Source organism: Chiloscyllium punctatum, chromosome 15 (genome assembly GCF_047496795.1).
Source record: "Chiloscyllium punctatum isolate Juve2018m chromosome 15, sChiPun1.3, whole genome shotgun sequence".
NCBI lineage: Eukaryota > Metazoa > Chordata > Chondrichthyes > Orectolobiformes > Hemiscylliidae > Chiloscyllium > Chiloscyllium punctatum.
In genome coordinates, this window is record NC_092753.1 from 17,357,771 (window position 1) to 17,374,902 (window position 17,132).

General features: G+C 42.0%; 1 protein-coding gene across 6 annotated transcripts in view; it reads left to right on the forward strand.

The window, feature by feature from the left end:
* Window positions 1-17,132, forward strand: part of pcid2 (PCI domain containing 2) — a 63,884-nt gene that overhangs the window by 27,194 nt on the left and 19,558 nt on the right. For 5 of the 6 annotated variants that reach the window (XM_072584734.1, XM_072584732.1, XM_072584737.1 and 2 more), the window contains 2 exons: window positions 2,663-2,728; window positions 7,225-7,266. The exons of the other annotated variant lie outside the window; for it this stretch is intronic. In XM_072584734.1, the coding sequence (XP_072440835.1) occupies window positions 2,663-2,728; window positions 7,225-7,266 (108 nt within the window). The remainder of the gene's footprint in view (window positions 1-2,662; window positions 2,729-7,224; window positions 7,267-17,132) is intronic. 6 annotated transcript variants of the gene reach the window in all.

The window sequence follows — 17,132 nt, forward strand, 5'->3', positions numbered from 1 at the left end:
TAAATGGTTGTGAATTCATTTCCAGTTATTTAACATTGAGTGCATTTACATGTAGTTGACTCTGCACAATGTTACTTTATGTAATAAATTTGCTTCAATACCATTATTACCACAATCAAATCACAGATTTTTTCAAATGTAAGAGCATTATGATCTGGAATATGGCCAAAGTTCATGAGTTAGGTGAATTACATGAGTTAGCCATGACCAGATGAGGAAGGATGGAAAGACTCTGCTTACCCCCCACTCCTCATCTATTTATATCAGACATTTTGAATTCACTGTGTACTGTCTATATGCCGAGATGTACATAGAATAGGCCAAATGGGTTTTCCTTTGTTTATTAAGCCAAGGCTGCTGAGTTTTATTCTGCTGAAGTCCATCCAGGTAAAAATATTGCATGTGAAAATATATCTCACCTTCCACAAGCTGAGTACAAATACATATATTTGAATCAAACATGGTGAAGTACAAATCACAGAATTGAGGAAATTAATTTTTGCCAGGTTAGGGTTCAGCAAGAACTAAAAGACACTGTTTATAGCTTACTGTGGTCTGGCTCCAGCTACTGAAAGTCTTCGGTTCACAGTTGGCAGCTAAGTTAGTAGCTGATGCCTTCTTTTTCTGGTAATGTTGCTGTGAAGCTGGAGGCTTTTATCAAAGGCTGTCCGTCTCCTTGCAAGAATGTAGTCACAATCAAACTCTGCAAGCAGGCTGCCATTTAGAAAGAACGAGAGCAGCTCTTCCTCACTTCTGTGGTATGTTCTGCCACTCCAAGAAGATGTAAAGCGTGGTTGATGACATGCCTTTCTGCAGCACCCTCCCCCACAAGTGCCATTTGATGTTTAGAAAAACCTATTGTATGTGTATCAGGAGGTAGCTTTGAGTACATGACTGCCAGGTCATCTTCAGAAAGTTAAGGTCTTTTGTCCAGTAAATTGTTTTTTCCCATGGTCGAACTCTGTAAATATCTTTGTTTTTAAAGAAGTAATTGTTTACACCTCTCCTGGGGTTTATTGTTTTTTGGTGGGATCTTCAAAACCCCATCCCAAACGGAGCAGAACACGAGCCACAGTAATACAAATTGTGCAGCCAGTTTTAGTGTCAATGTAAAAATTGAAAGAACTGCAGATGCTGTAAATTAGGATCTCACACAGAAATTTCTGGAAAAGCTCAGCAGGTCTGGCAGCATCCTCAGAATCATTCTGAGGAAGGGTCACATGACCCAAAGTGTTAAATCTGATTTCTCTCCACACGTGGTGCTGCATTTCTCCAGCAATTTCTGTTTTTGCTTTAGTCTCCGTGTCCTTGCTTTGGCTAAAACATATTTTTCTTAAAAACTCCAATGGCTGTATCCAGTTGATGAACATAAAAATTAATACTTGACAGGTGCTCACAGGCTTCACCAAAATCTCAATCTGAAAATGAGTGGATTTTTGGGTTGGACTGTGCTGGAGCAGAAACTCTTGCCCATCTCCTCAGCTTTTCAGTTTATGCCTCTAGAAAGGAACTCACATGCTGATTTTATTGTCGCCCTAATAACCTGCTTCATCACTAATGATGAATGGAGTAACTGCACCCACACAAATCCCTGGATCACACATGCTGACTTGTTTTCTAAGAAATATGTGGATTCAGCATTCCTCTTGCCAAAATATGCAATCTTTTTTTTTATTGTCATCTATATGCATGTTCCAGATGTTCATTAATGTCTTCCTGTATGTTGTCACAGATCTCCCATCTAGTGGAGTTGGTTCTGCAGTTTTTCAGTCTAAAGGGATCATTGTGGGAGCTTTGTATGACTATGTCAAAGGAACAGCATTTTCGCCACCTGCTTTCCTCTCCTGGAGTGGAATCCAGTATATTGTGGGGATTTCTTTTGGTCTACTCTTTTATCGTTTACTTCAATTTTAGTGAAGTCTATTCCCTCATTAATTATTAGTTTCCTTGCAATGTCAAGTTTATTATTTCTTCTTTTTCTGTGAAGACTGACATAAGATAATTTGTCAATAATGTTTCTTGCTATTTTCATTTTCAGTGATACTGCATCACGTTGCACTGGCCTACCCTTTTTCTTCTCTTTCACTGTAAATACCGTTTTTTTTTTGGGTAAATTTTGAATCCCTCACAAGTGCCTTTTTTAGTTCTCCACTGAAGTTAATCACTTTTTTTTTGCCTTCCTTGCTGCTCTTTACATTTCTCCCAGTCCCTGGCATCAGCTCTATCCTTTCCACTTTTTCATCCTCTCCTGTTTTAATTTTATAATGTCTCTCCTCTCTTATGTTGATTGTGACTCTTTTATTTGGTGAGCAGTACTGTTACCTTTTAAAAGGGTGAAAGGAATACTTATCAATGCTAATTAATTTTGGATCTTTTCCACTGACAGCAATTTTGACCAATTTATGTTGTCGGCCTTCTCATCGTATTTCAAAACCTAGATAGTTAGTCGCTGCATTATGTTGCTGCATTTTAAATTGAACGTTGAGTTCACTCGTAGGTAAATGGAAAAATACTGTGAAATTATAAATGGACGAATACTGATGGTATGTAGAGGACAGAACAAATGAAAATGAAACCTACAAGGCAGAAATCAAACCAGAGTCAGTGGGTGCTACTTTAAAGTGTAATGAGTAATTTTGTTTATTGTTTCTCCATTTTACAGATGTGCCTATGCTGTTGCAAACCATGACTTTGTGGAAGCATGCAAATATCAAACATTTGTGGTTCAATATCCTTTGTAAAGAACAGTGAGAAATTACAGATGTATTTTATAAATGTCTGAAGTTAGGTGTTTTACACTTTTTTTTTCTCTCTACTTGTGTACTCCCTGTTTGAGCCATGAGCCTGCATCTGGCTGAGTATCTTCACTATCGAATAAATAGGCAAAGACTTTTCCCTGGGGTCGGGGGGCCCAGAACTAGAGGGCATAGGTTTAGGGTGAGAGGGGAAAGATATAAAAGAGACCTACGGGGCAACCTTTTCCACACAGAGGGTGGTACGTGTATGGAACGAGCTGCCAGAGGAAGTGGTGGAGGCTGGTACAATTGCAGCATTTAAGAGGCATTTGGATGAGTATATGAATAGGAAGGGTTTGGAAGGATATGGACCGGGTGCTGGCAGGTGGGACTAGATTGGGTTGGGATATCTGGTTGGCATGGACAGGTTGGACCGAAGGGTCTGTTTCCATGCTGTACATCTCTATGACTCTATCTCTGATTTCATCCATTCAGACCCACTCCCTGCTCCCTTGTGCTCCATTCCCACAGAATCATCTCCCTGGGCCCCGTGCTAGCTGGCTTTCTGACAACTTTCTTTCTTCAAGTGTTGCCCCTCCTCAAAACCACCTTTGTTGAATCTTTCTCAAATAATAACTGTTGGTTGGACGCAGCCTTGCTAAGTACAACTCATCTCCAACTTCCCTTTCATCTCAGGTACTGGATGAACAAAACTTGCCTCCAATTGAAATTTGGAACAACTAAAACCATTAATTTTGATCCGTTCTAAAACCTGTTATCTAGCTACCGGCTTTGTCCTTCTCCTTGGCAACTGAGGCCGAACCAAATTGTTTCACCTTGACACGATATTTAACCCTGCAGTAAGGCTCTGACTGCACATTCTTCCATTTTGAAAGCTATTTATTTCAATTTCCAAAACATTGCTCAACTCACCTGTGCCTGAGCTCATCTGCTGTTGAAAGCCTCTTCTTTGTTACCTCTAGAGTTGGCTATTCAATTATAGCCTTGGCCAGTTATTCATTTTTGATGTCATCTTTCCCTTTAAACTCGCCTATCCAAAATTCTGGTGCTCTAGTCTTAACTCTCATTTGACTTAGCTTGGAAGATCCCTTTTCTGTTATCACCCGTGGTACCTAGGCAAGAGTGAGGACTGCAGATGCTGGAAACCAGAGTTTAGATCAGAGTGGTGCTGGAAAAGCACAGCAGGTCAGGCACGATCTGAGGAGCTGAAAAATCGGCATTTCGGGCAAAAGCCCTTCATCAGGAATAGAGGCTGGTAGCCTCCAGGGTGGAGAGATAAATGGGGGGGGGGGGGATCGGGATGGGACTGGACTGGACCCCTCCTCTACGTTGGGGAGACTGGATACCTCCTTGCAGAACGCTTCAGGGAACATCTCTGGGACACCTGCACCAATCAACCCCACCGCCCCGTGGCCCAACATTTCAACTCCCTCTCCCACTCTGCCGAGGACATGCAGGTCCTGGATCTCCTTCACCGCCGCTCCCTCACCACCCGACGCCTGGAGGAAGAACGCCTCATCTTCCGCCTCAGAACACTTCAACCCCAGGGCATCAATGTGGGCTTCACCAGTGTCCTCATTTCCCCTCACCCCAGTACCAACTTTCCAGCTCAGCACTGTCCCCATGACCTGTCCTACCTGCCAATTTTCCTTCCCTCCGATCCGCTCCACCCTCCTCTCCCATCACCTCCATCTCCACCCTCATCCACCTATTGTACTCTTTGTTACCTTCTCCTCAGCCCCACCCCCCCCCCCATTTATCTCTCCACTCTGGAGGCTCCCTGCCTCTTTTCCTGATGAGGGGCTTTTGCCCGAAATGTCAATTTTCCTGTTCCTTGGATGCTGCCTGACCTGCTGTGCTTTTCCAGCAACACACTGATCTAAACCCGTGGTTTCTAGTCAAGAAACATCATAATTTAAAATTGTTATCCTTTTTAAATTTTCAGTCCATCCATTCCCTCTCAACTTCTTTTCAACTGCCTCAGCACTAAACCCTGGAATTCCCTCCCTAAACCTTGTATCCCCGCTATCCTCCTTTTCAGAAAACACTCCTTAAAACCTTCCTCATTGACCAACCTTTGTTCATTTGCTTTAATTCGGTGGCTCCGTGGTTAGCACTGCTACCTCACAGCACCAGAGACCTGGGATCGATTCCAGCCTCAGGCGACTGTCTGTGTGGAGTTTGCACGTTCTCCCCGTGTCTGCGTGGGTTTCCTCCCACAGTCCAAAGATGTGCAGGTCAGGTAAATTGACCATGCTAAATTGCCCGTAGTGTTAGGGGCATTAGTCAGAGGGATTTGGTGGATTACTCTTCGGAGGGTTGGTGTGGACTTGTTGGGCCGAAGGGCCTGTTTCCACACTGTAGTGAATCTAATCTAATCTCTCATTTGGCTTGGTGTCACACTTAATAATGTTCTCATGAAGAGTCTTTTATTATCCAAAATTTCTATATAATTATAAGTTTTAATTAGAATGTGGAAAGTTTATGTAGATTATTTCCACTATAAATTTGAACAAATAAATTTATAACTGAATTATGGTTGTGCAAAATGATCCATTATCTCTCACCATGTTGCTTACCAGCTTTCAGTGATTAGTCTTTCAGTTGTGGTTAGTCTCAACTGCCCACATAATGCTACTTCAGACGATGAGTATATAAAGCAAAAATCTGTATGTGGTGAATACTTAATTCCTGACTTCAGTCTGAACTTTCCATTCCCTTTCACATCACAAATTTCTGTTAATTTTTAAGAGTGCTTAATATTGAACCTGCACATTCGTATTTATAATACAATCTATAGTTGCTTGACCTGATGTGCCACAAGTTCCACTGGTAGCTATGAGTTTGCTGATTCTAAAATACATTTCCCCTATTTTGTTTGGCTGACTCAGCAGATCGAAGCGTTTAAACCCTGTTCACATGGTTTTTCACTTTGTAACAGGACACAAGGAACCCCTCTGCCCCCTTGATTTTTGCTCCTCCCACAATCCCAGTCCCCAGTTGCAGACTCTGCTTGCCTGAATCCCACTGCCAGGTAATTGTTGCTGACTGCCCAGTTTTGGGTCAGCCTGTGACAAATTATCCACTTCTGTAGCATAGAAAGAAAGATTGGAAATGTTGGTGTCCAAAAGAGTTTGGCTGTCCTTGTTTGTAAGTCACTGAAAGCTGGCATGTAGGTACAGCAAGCAATTAGAAAGGCAAACAGGGGATTATATTAAGGGGAGTTAGATTAGGTTAGATTCCCTACAGTATGGAAATAGGTCCTTCGGCCTAACCAGTCCACACCGATCCTCCGAAGAGTAACCCACCCAGACCCATTTCCTTCTGACTAATGCATCGAACACTATGGGCAATTCAGTCTGGCCAATTCACCTGACCTGCACATCTTTGGATTGTGGGAGGGAAGTCTCGTAGACACAGGGAGAATGTGCAGCCTTCACACAGGCAGAAGCCTGAGGATGAATTCGAACCTGTGTCTCTGGCACTATGAGGCAACAGTGCTAACCACCGAGCCACTGTGCTGTCCCTTAGCCACATACTGAATTTTTCAAAGTGGAAAACTGTTTACAAGCATGTATCCATGGGTGCTTTCAGATGCCACACTGAATAAAGAAGCTCATAGTTAAAAGAGGTGGAGACTTTTTCAGTCAACTGTTGGTAAGTAAATAATGAAAAGTAAACAGCTGGTGAAACCAACATTATACAGTTCATGGATATTACATAAGGAGCCAGTGGTCAGGAGGAGATAGTAGACATTAATTCCCCAATGCCACCAATTCCTTTATCAATAGACGTGAAGCTGGAAAAGCCCAGCAGGTCAGACAGTATCCGAGGAGCAGGAAAGTCAATGCTTCGGACCGAAACGCTCATCCTGTTGTGCGTTTCCAGCTTCACATCTATTGCCCCTGCCTTCCAGCATCTGTAGTCCTTACTGTCTCCATCGATTTGTTTGTTGGTATGCTTGCTGCTGCTAATTTATTTATTAAATCCCTGAGGTTTTCTCTCTCACATTAGCTTATTTATCTCTTTGTTGTACTTGCCGCACCCTGATTTTATTAGCTCACTGCTGCCTCCTTCATTTCATTTACAACTAGCCATCGATCTGTTGACTTTATTTAATTCATTTATGAATCGGGTGCAATATTGATGTATTTGCAGCTGTCTGAATTGGTTGATTGCTGCTCATTAATGAATTAACTGATACATAGTTAGCTTTGTTGTAAACAGCTGGTGAACAACAGGCTTCTGGGTACTTGGTCAGGCGACATGTTGCTTGCATTTGTCAACTACACTCATCAGGCAACACTTCCTTGGCTGGTCCCTGCTTTTCTAAAACTTCACTTCATCCTAGAATCTAATGCAATATCAGAGATGGTGGATGCAAGTTTAAGATAGGAATTAAAGTTTAATTATTTTATTATTGAAGATAAGGAACAAAATGTAGATATTTTTTCCTTCACTGGCAAACATCATTCTTGAGGGCATTCCAAGCTCACAAGGAGGAGAACTGGTAAGTTCTAACTGCTCAATTTAAGCACCAGTTCAAAATTTCTCCTCTTTGAAGTCATGGTTTTAAATTGCTGTTTTCTATGTCAGAATGTTTTAGACTCCAGTTTACAAGGGCACACTGGGGTGCAAGGTGTTATCCTTGGTTCAGTGCTGTTATTTTCACTTTGGGTTAAGAGGTTGTGAGTTCAAGCCCCACTTTAGGGTTATATAGTCTGGTAACTCTGGGAGTGTGTACCTTTGGCACTGCTGAAAATGCTGTCTTTACTGGCATTTTAACTCTTACACCTGCGCCCTCCCCCCCCCACCACCCCAACCACAAAAATAAAAAAATCTACATTTTCTGGTCATCTATCAGATTGCCATTCATGTGGACTTATATACTAAAAGGCTGTCACACTTGCAAACAGCTGTAGTGATTACACATTGAGAGGATATCATTGAATGTGAGGTGCTTTCAGATTTCTCAACCATGTCAAATGCTCTATGTAAATGTAATTTCATTTAGTTGTTTAGTTCTGAGTGACTTCAGATGAAACTGCTCTTTTGCTCTGTAAAATATGCATGCATTTCTGAACTTTGCACCAATGTTTTAAACTCACAATTTGGAAGAAAAGGAACTGATTTTGTAGTGATTGTATTTTCTTCTGACTGTTTATTAGAAATAGTGACATTAGACCTGCACAGGCGATTAAACCAAATTTCAGAAAGTTGCACAAATAAATTCTATGTACTTTAATCGGTTGGCTAAATATGTCTGCCGTGATCAGGTTACTCTTATTTTTTTCCTGTTTTTGTTCTTTAATGAGATGTGGGCATTGCTGGCAACGTCAATGTTTGTTGCCCATCCCTAATTGCCCTTGAATCGTTGGCATGCCAGGCTATTTCAGAGGGCATTTAAAAGTAAGTCAGTTTTCTAGAAAGTGGAGTTACTTGTAAGCCAGACCTAAAGAACATTAATGAACGCGATGGGTTTTAATGAGTTTTGCGGTCACCATTACTGCGACAGACTTTTTAATTTCAAATTTTATAATTAAATTTAAATTCCACCTGCTGTTGTGGTGCAATTTGACCATCTATCCTTAGAGTGTTAGCTTGAACCTCTGGATTACTGGTCCAGTGACTTTGGAGATTGACAGATGAATGAATGTCCAAAATACAACTGCATACTTAGAAATGTGATCCCATAGAAGGGTTTAATTTTAAAAACCTGACATGTGAACATTTCCTGGTCTTATGAACAGTTGCTTTCCATTGTTCTGCATTGTATTCTGATTAACTTACAAATCAACTTGTGAATGAACTCCAGAATGAAACCCAGGTATTGCCTGTACCATTGCACCACCACCTCCCATCGCCTCGTCTGGCTATAAATGACAACAGCCTTCAGTATGAACAGAGGATTGGGAATAATTGGATAGCCCTTTCAAAAAGCTGGAACATGCAAAAATGGCGCCCTTCTGTACTGCTATGCAGGATACTTTGGGATTTCGTGGGCAACACCCTCTCGGACTTAGGAGCAAGAGAAGTCCCTTTGACCCTTCAAACCCAATGCATCATTCGACAAGGTTCATGTGGTAGTAATTTCAGCTCCACGTTCCTGTCTGCCCTAGTAACTCCTGGGTCTATCAAAGTCCTGTCTAAGTAAGCCCTCAAATAAATTCAGTGAACTATTCTCCACTGGGGAAGAGAGTGTCACAAGTTAATCATCTTCTCTTTCCCAATTTCCATCTTAAAAGGCAGACTTCTTCCTTTTAAACTGTGTCCATAGTATTAGTGTCCCCCACCCGGTGAAATATTGAATCCCCTTAGGATATTATATGTTTCAATAAGGTCATCACCCATTCTTCTCAAGTTCATTGAATGTAGGCCTGACCTGTTCAATCTTTCTCCAAAAGATGGCCCCCTCAAACCAGGAGTGAGTAAAGCCAAGCTTCTCTGAACTGCTTCTAATGCGGTTATACCTTTTTTTAAATAAGGAGATAAAAACAGTACACTAGATTGTTAGTGTATTATAGATGTGGTCTCACCAAGGCCTTGTACAGCCACTGTAAAATTTCCCTGCTTTTATACTCCCTTCCCCATGTAATAAAGGCCAGTATTCCATTTGCCTTCCTAATAATTTGCAGATACAGCAAATGTTTAATGATCCATGTGCTGAGACACCCAAAGCCCCCTGCATCCCATTGTTCTGCAAACTCTTTCTATTTAATTTATATGCTGTTTTTCTATTCTTTCTGTCAGTGTGGACAAGTTCACATTTTCTCACATTATTTTACAGCTGCCACATTTTTGCCCATTTACTTAACCTCTCTGTATCCATTTTGTAGTCTCTTTACCCTACCTTGGTATCATTGACAGACTTAGCTACCGTACATTTGTCCCTCTGAATTCAGTCATTGATATAGGTTGTAATTCATTGAAGCCCCAAGCACCGATCCCTATGGCATTCCTCTACCACAGCTTGCCAAAGTGAAGGAGATCCATATATCCTACTCGTTGCTTCCTATTAGCTGACCAGTCATGTGCAGTCCACTATACCACATGTTGTAATCTTTGTCAGATACCTTCTGGAAATTCAAGGACAGCATTTTCACATGTTCCCCTTTGATCCAGCTAGTCCCTCAAAAATCTTTAATAAATTGGTTAAATACAGTTCCCTTGCACAAAACTCTGTTTTCTCCATCTTTTCTTGGAGATGTTAATTGCTTCAGATTCCTTCTCCCATTCACTGTTTGATTTTCAAATACCTTTGGGGAAGTTTTCAAAGTCTGAAGCAGTGAAGATTGAACAAATATTTTGTGACCATGCCTCTGTTTTCAATTATTAAATCCAGAGATTTGATGTTTAGTATTTATAGAGATGTATAGCAGAGAAACAGACCCTTTCGGCCATGCCAACCAGATATCCTAAATTAATCTTGCCCCATATGCCAGTATTTGGCCCACATCCCTCCAAACCTTTCCTATTCATATGCCCATTCAGATGTCTTTTAAATATTGTAATTGTACCATCCTCCACCACTTCCTCTGGCAGCTCATTCCATGCACACACCACCCTCTGCATGAGAAAGTTGCCCCTTAGGTCCTTTTAAATTTTTCCCCTCTCACCTTAAACCTATACCCTCTAGTTCTGGACTCTCTCACGCAGGGAAAAGATCTTGTCTATTTACTATATTCATGTCCCTCATGATTTTATAAACCTCTATAAGGTCACCCCTCAGCCTCTGACCCTCCAGGGAAAACAGCCCCAGCCTGTTCAGTCTCTCCCTATAGCTCAAATCCTCCAACCCTGGCAACATCCTTGTAAATCGTTTCTGAACCCTTTCAAGTTTCACAAAATCTTTCTGATAGGAGGGAGATCAGAATTGCACCCAATATTCCAAAAGTGACCTGTACAGCTGCAACATAACATCCCAACTCCTACACGCGATGCTGTGACCAGTAAAGGAAAGCATATCTAGTGCCTATTCTAGCTACGCACGACTCCACTTTCAAGTTCATATGGACCTGCACTGCAATGTCTCTTTGTTCAGCAACATTCCCCAGGACCTTACCATTAAGTGTATAAGTCCTGCTACCTTTCTAAAATGCAGCACGTCACATTTATCTATATTAAACTTCATCTGCCACTCAGCCATTGGCCCATCTGATCAAGATCCCATTATTCTCTGAGGTAAAAGTCTTTGCTGTCCACTACACCTCCAACCTTGGTGTCCTCTGCAAACTTAAGAAGTACACCTACTATGTTCACATCCAAATCAGTTATATAAATTACATAAAGAAGTGGACTCGGCACCGATCCTTGGTCACAGGCCTCCAGACTGAAAGGCAACCGTCCACCACCACCCTCTGTCTTCTACTTTCGAGCCAGTTCTGTATCCAAATGGCTCTATTCCATGAGACCTAATCTTGGTAACCAGTCTACCATGAGGCACTTTGTTTGACTGCCTTACTGAAATCCATATAGATCACATCTCCTGCTCTGCCCTCATCAATCCTCTTTGTTACTTCTTCAAAAAATTCAATCAAGTTTGTGAGACATGATTTCCCACGCACAAAGCCATGCTGACTATCCTTAATCAATCCTTACCTTGCCAAATACATGCAAATCCTCAGATTTCCCTTTCAACAACTTGCCCACCGCTGATGTCAGGCTCACCGGTCTACAGTTCCCTGGCTTTTCCTTACCACCTTTTTAAAACAGTGGCACCACGTTTGCCAACCTCCAATCTCCCGGCACCTCACCTGTGGCTATTGATGATACAAATATCTCAGCAAGGGGCCCAGCAATCAGTTCCCTAGCTTCCCACCGAATTCTAGGGTACACCCGATCAGGTCCTGAGGATTTATCCACCTTTATCTGTTTTAAGACATTCAGCTCCACCTCCTCTGCAATATGGCCATTTTTCAAGATTCTATATTTTCCATATCCTTCTCCACAGAGAACATTGATGCAAAATACTCATTTAGTATCTCCCCCATCTCCTGCGGTTCCACACATATTGCTCATCTTTGAGGGGTGCTATTCTCTCCCTAGTTGCTCTTTTGTCCTTAATGTATTTATAGAATCCCTTTGGATTCTTCTGAACCCTATTTGGCAAAGGTATCTCATGTCCTCTTTTTCTTTTCTCCTGATTTTCCTCATAAGTATACTCCCAATGCCTTTATACTCTTTTAAAGATTCTAGATTAGAATTAGAATTCCTACAGAATTAGAATTAGAATCAGAATCCCTACGGTGTGGAAGCAGGCCATTTGGCCCATCAAGTCCACACCAACCCACCAAAGGGTATCCCACCCAGACCCACTCCCCTACTCTATTACTATACGTTACCCCTGACTAATGCACCTACCCTACCCATCCTTGAACACTATGGCAAATTTACCATGGCCAATCCACCCGACCCTGCACACCTTTGGCCTGTGGAAGGAAACCCATGAAGACATGGGGAGAATGTGCAAACGTCACACAGTCGCCCGAGGCTAGCATCGAACCCGGGTCCCTACCACTGTGAGGCAGCAGTGCAGACCATTGAGCCACTGTGCCGCCCCTCACTTTGATGTCTGCTGTCTATACTTGACATATGCTTCCTTCTTTTTCTTGACCCAAACCTCAATTTCTCTAGTCATCCAGCATTTCCTACACCTATCACCCTGACAGACTCCAGACTTGTGTTATCTCATTTTGAAGGCTTCCCATTTTCCAGTCATCCCTTTACCTGTAGACATCCCACTCCCAATCAACCTTTGAAAGTTCCTGCCCAATATTGTCAAAATTGGCCTTCCTCCAATTCAGAACTTTAACTTTTCGAACTTCTAATTTAAAACTAATAGAATATAGTCGCTGGCCCAAAGTGCACCCCCCTGACATCTCAGTCACTTTGCCCTACCTAATTTCCTAAGAGTAGCCCTATCACAACCACCCTATTATCCTGACATATAACTGAGATCTGGTAATACAGCTGGTAATGTTTTATGCCTTATCAGAAATACCACTCCCTGTCTTCTCTTACCCCCACCTTCCTTGGACATTTGTATCCTGGAACATTAAGTTGCCTGTCCATCCCTGAGCCCTGTTTCTGTCATTGCCATGATATCTCAGTCCCATGTTTTCAATCATGCCCTGAGTTAATCTGCCTTCCCTGTTAGTGCAGTTTAATTATCAGTCCTACCTTGTTCTCTGCTTTGTTCCTGCCTGCCCTGACTGTTTGACTTGTTCCTTTTACCAACTGTACCAGTCTCGGATTGATCTCTTTCCTCACTATTTCCCTCAGTCCCACGCCCTCACCTTACTAGTTTAAATCTTCTCGAACAGTTCTAGCAAATCTCCCTGCCAATGCATTAGTCCCCTTCCAATTCAGGTACAATTCATCCTTCTTATACAAGTTCTTTCTACCCAAGAAGAGATTCCAATGATCCAAAGGTGTGAACCCTTCACCCCTGCACCAGCTCCTCAGCCACATATTCATCTGGGGTCTAGATTAGAGTGGTCCTGGAAAAGCACAGCAGGTCAGGCAGCATCCGAGGAGCAGGAAAATCAACGTTTTGGGCAAATGCCCTTCATCAGGAACATAGTCATCTGCTCTATCCGTCTATTCCCACCCTCACTAGCTTGTCGCACCAGGAGTAATCCAGATATTACTCTCCACAGGACCTGCGTTTAAATTCCTGCCTAATTTTCTATTTTCTCCCTTCACAATCTCATCTTTTTCTCATCCTATATTGTTAGTTCCAATGTGCACAACAACCTCCTGCTCATCCCTCTCCCTTTTGAGAATGTTCTGCACTCTGTCCGAGATACTTTTCTGGTTTCTCGCTGCTAGCCACAGAAATGTCCGTCTGTGCGTCTAACTAGAGAATCCCCTATCACAATCGATCGCTTGGAACCTGATGTACCCCTCATTACATTAGAGCCAGTCTCAGTACCAGAAACTTGGCTGTTCATGCTACGTTTCCCTGAGAGTCCATTACCCCGTACATTTTCTAAAACAGCATACTTGTTTAAGATGAGGATAACCACAGGAGACTCCTGCACTACCTGTCTCCTTCTACCTTTTCTGGAGTTAACTCATCTATCTGATTATATCTGTGTGGTTTTTCTCCTTTCTGATAACTGCCATCCATCACATTCCCTAGCTCCTGTAAATTCCTTATTGCCTGTAACTGCCACTCCAACTGATCCATGCGATCTGATAGGATTTGCAATCTCTCTCTCTCTCTCTCTCTTTTTTTCTCTCACTCCCCCTCCCCCTCCCCTAGGAGGTATCGTTGGTAAGTTTGCAGATGACACCAAAATTGGAGGTGTAATGGACAACGAAGAAGGTTACCTCAGATTACAACAGGATCTTGATCAGATGGGCCAGTGGGCTGAGAAGTGGCAGATGGAGTTTAATTTAGATAAATATTGAGGTGCTGTATTTTGGAAAGGCAAATCAGAGTAGGACTTATACACTTAATGGTAAGGTCCTGGAGAGTGTTGCTGAACAGATTAGATTCCCTACAGTATGGAAACAGGCCCTTCAGCCCAGCAAGTCCACAACGACCCTCTGAAGAGTAACCCACCCAGACCCATTCCCCTACCCTATATTTACCCCTGACTAATGCACCTTCTTTGAAAGTAGAGTTGCAGGTAGATAGGATAGTGATGAAGGCATTTGGTATGCTTTCCTTTATTGGTCAGTGCATTGAGTATAGGAGTTGGGGGGTCATGTTGAGGCTGTACAGGACATTGGTTAGACCACTTTTGGAATAGTGCATGTAATTCTGGTCTCCCTCCAATTGGAAGGACGTTGTGAATCTTGAAAGGGTTCAGAAAAGATTTCCAAGGATATTGCTAGGATTGGAGGATTTGAGCTATAGGGAGAGGCTGAACAGGCTGGGGCTGTTTTCCCTGTAGCATCAGAAGCTGAGGGTGATCTTATAGAGGTTTATAAAATCATGAGGGGCATGGATAGGATAAATAGTCCTTTCCCTGGGGTGGGGGAGTCCAGAACTAAAGGGCATAGGTTTAGGGTGAGAAGGGAAAGATATAAAAGAGACCTGAGGGGCAACTTTTTCACACAGAGAGTGTACGTGTATGGAATGAGCTGCCAGAGGAAGTGGTGGAGGCTGGTACAAGTTAAAAGGCATCTGGATGGGTATATGAATAGGAAGGGTTTGGAGGGGTATGGGCCAAGTGCTGGCAAATGGGGATAGATTAGGTTAGGATATCTGGTCAGCATGGACAAGTTGGACTGGATGGTCTGTTTCTCTGCTGTACTTCTTTATGACTCTTCTCCCTCCATCACATGTATGCACACAAACATGTTAAGTCTTGGGGTGAATTTGCATTTGCAGAATTGTAACTGCAGACACATTGTACTTTGTTCAAAAAGCACACAATCTGCAGGCAGTCAATGTAAGCAATCAATCCACATAACATTTTATAAATCCACTCTGGAAATAGGACTAGTCTGGTTCAAGATTGGAATACAGACAGACTCAAACCTCATATCTTTAATGCAGTGTCTGAGCTGAGATGTCACCATTTTTTTATATAAAACCTTAAGTTATCTCGAATGTGACTGGAAAGAAGTTCTGGGGTTTACATATTAATGAACAGAATCTTGTAACCGATTCTAGAAGATGAAAGACTTAACAGCAATGTAGGATTTGTTCAATATATCAGCAGTTGCATAACTCTGTGATCTTGTGCTATAAACTCTGTGTCTTTCGATCCTGCCCCACAGCTACCTGATGAAGAAAGCTAGTGCTTCCAAATAAATCTGTTGGTCTATAATCTGTTGTTATGTGTTTTTTTTTTAAGTTGTCCACCCCAGTCCAATACCAGCACCGCCAACATCATAATCATTAATAACATGGAAATTCTCCCTAATCTCCCACATCCGACAGGAAGAGCGCATCATTCTACTGAAGGTTATCTTTGCTTCTTAACAATCTGCAGACCCAGAAAATAGCACTCACTGCATTAGAAACCTTCGCTCCAGGCTTACTTAGTACCTATGTTTTCTATTTTTTAAAATTTAATCAAGAGACAGATTTCAACAAAACAAATCAAAAAAGAACTTCTTACTCGCTAATGTAGAGTTACTGCAAGTTTACACTTCAAAGCTATGCACTTAGCTTCTCTCATGCTGTGGGCTGTCCCACACAGGTTCCTCCGAGGTCAGCTGTGAATGTCACTGTTTGTTCATTTTTCTTAGACGCACTCCCATGTGCAGATTTACTTGAACTCAAACAGCAAAGGCAGTCGCTGTGCAAATTCACTGCTGTGTCAGACAGCAGTTTAGGTTTCTTTTTCTGATCATGTGGTCTAACCTTTTGTCTTTCTTCCTCCTTTTTAAAGTGCCATTGCTTTGATCTTTTTTACCCAAAGTTTGAAAACAACGCAACAGCTTATAAAGCATAATTTCAGTTCTTGAATTTGAGGAAATCACCTCCAACACCTACAATACCTCAGACAAGGAGTGGCTCTTACAACCGCAACTTTTTCCCCATCCTCCAACCTGGCTCAGAAATGTTTTCCACTATGACCCCATTTTAAGGCTTGACCCCCCTGTGTATGGGTGAGTGGAAGGAGGGGGGGGGGGGGGCGGGGAAGTCCTATGAGGATAGGAGGTGGAGGGTCAGCTATCACTGTCTCCAACTGCCTCAAAATTCCAGCTCGTGACCCCACTTGGGATCCCAATCCTCACATTGGGAAATCCTATTGTAAGGGATTCTCACTTGCTTTACTTTTCGTTCCCCATTTAAACTCTTATAGAAACTCTTTTCTTCACATTTGTGTGATGATACAATGGCTTTAAGAGGTGCATTTTGTCCAGGTTTTGATGAAGATGGGTTGAGACAGAGGTGATGAGCAGACTGCTCAAAGTCACTAAACAGTTTGTGAGGCCTTGAGTTTTGTTTTCATGTTGGAGCAATAGGAATGGTCTGCCTGGGTATGGTCAAGCTCCTACAGAACCAGGATTTTTTTGTTTCAGCTGGCTTCTGGAAGCTGGATGTGGAAGCACTTTCTCCTCTCTCTATTACAGCTAAAATCTGGAGTTCTCTTCCTGCTGCTAGAATTGCCAGTGAGACAATCTATTTTACTGAATTTGCCTTTGCCAAGGGTGTGCTTATGGGGTGTTACTATATTGGAACAATTAATCAGTAGTTTATAGTTATATTATTTTGATAAACATTTTGGTAGATTTACAGTTAAACCAATTATTTTATTTTTATTTTTGTCTATATTTTAATGGTAGTGTAAAACTGAAGTGTGTTTTGCTTAATGTCAGGTAGTTTGACTAATTGAATTGCATCTGGAACCCAAAGTCTTACACTTACTTTTAAAATAAGAAAAAGTTGAGGTCTTACATTCATTTGAG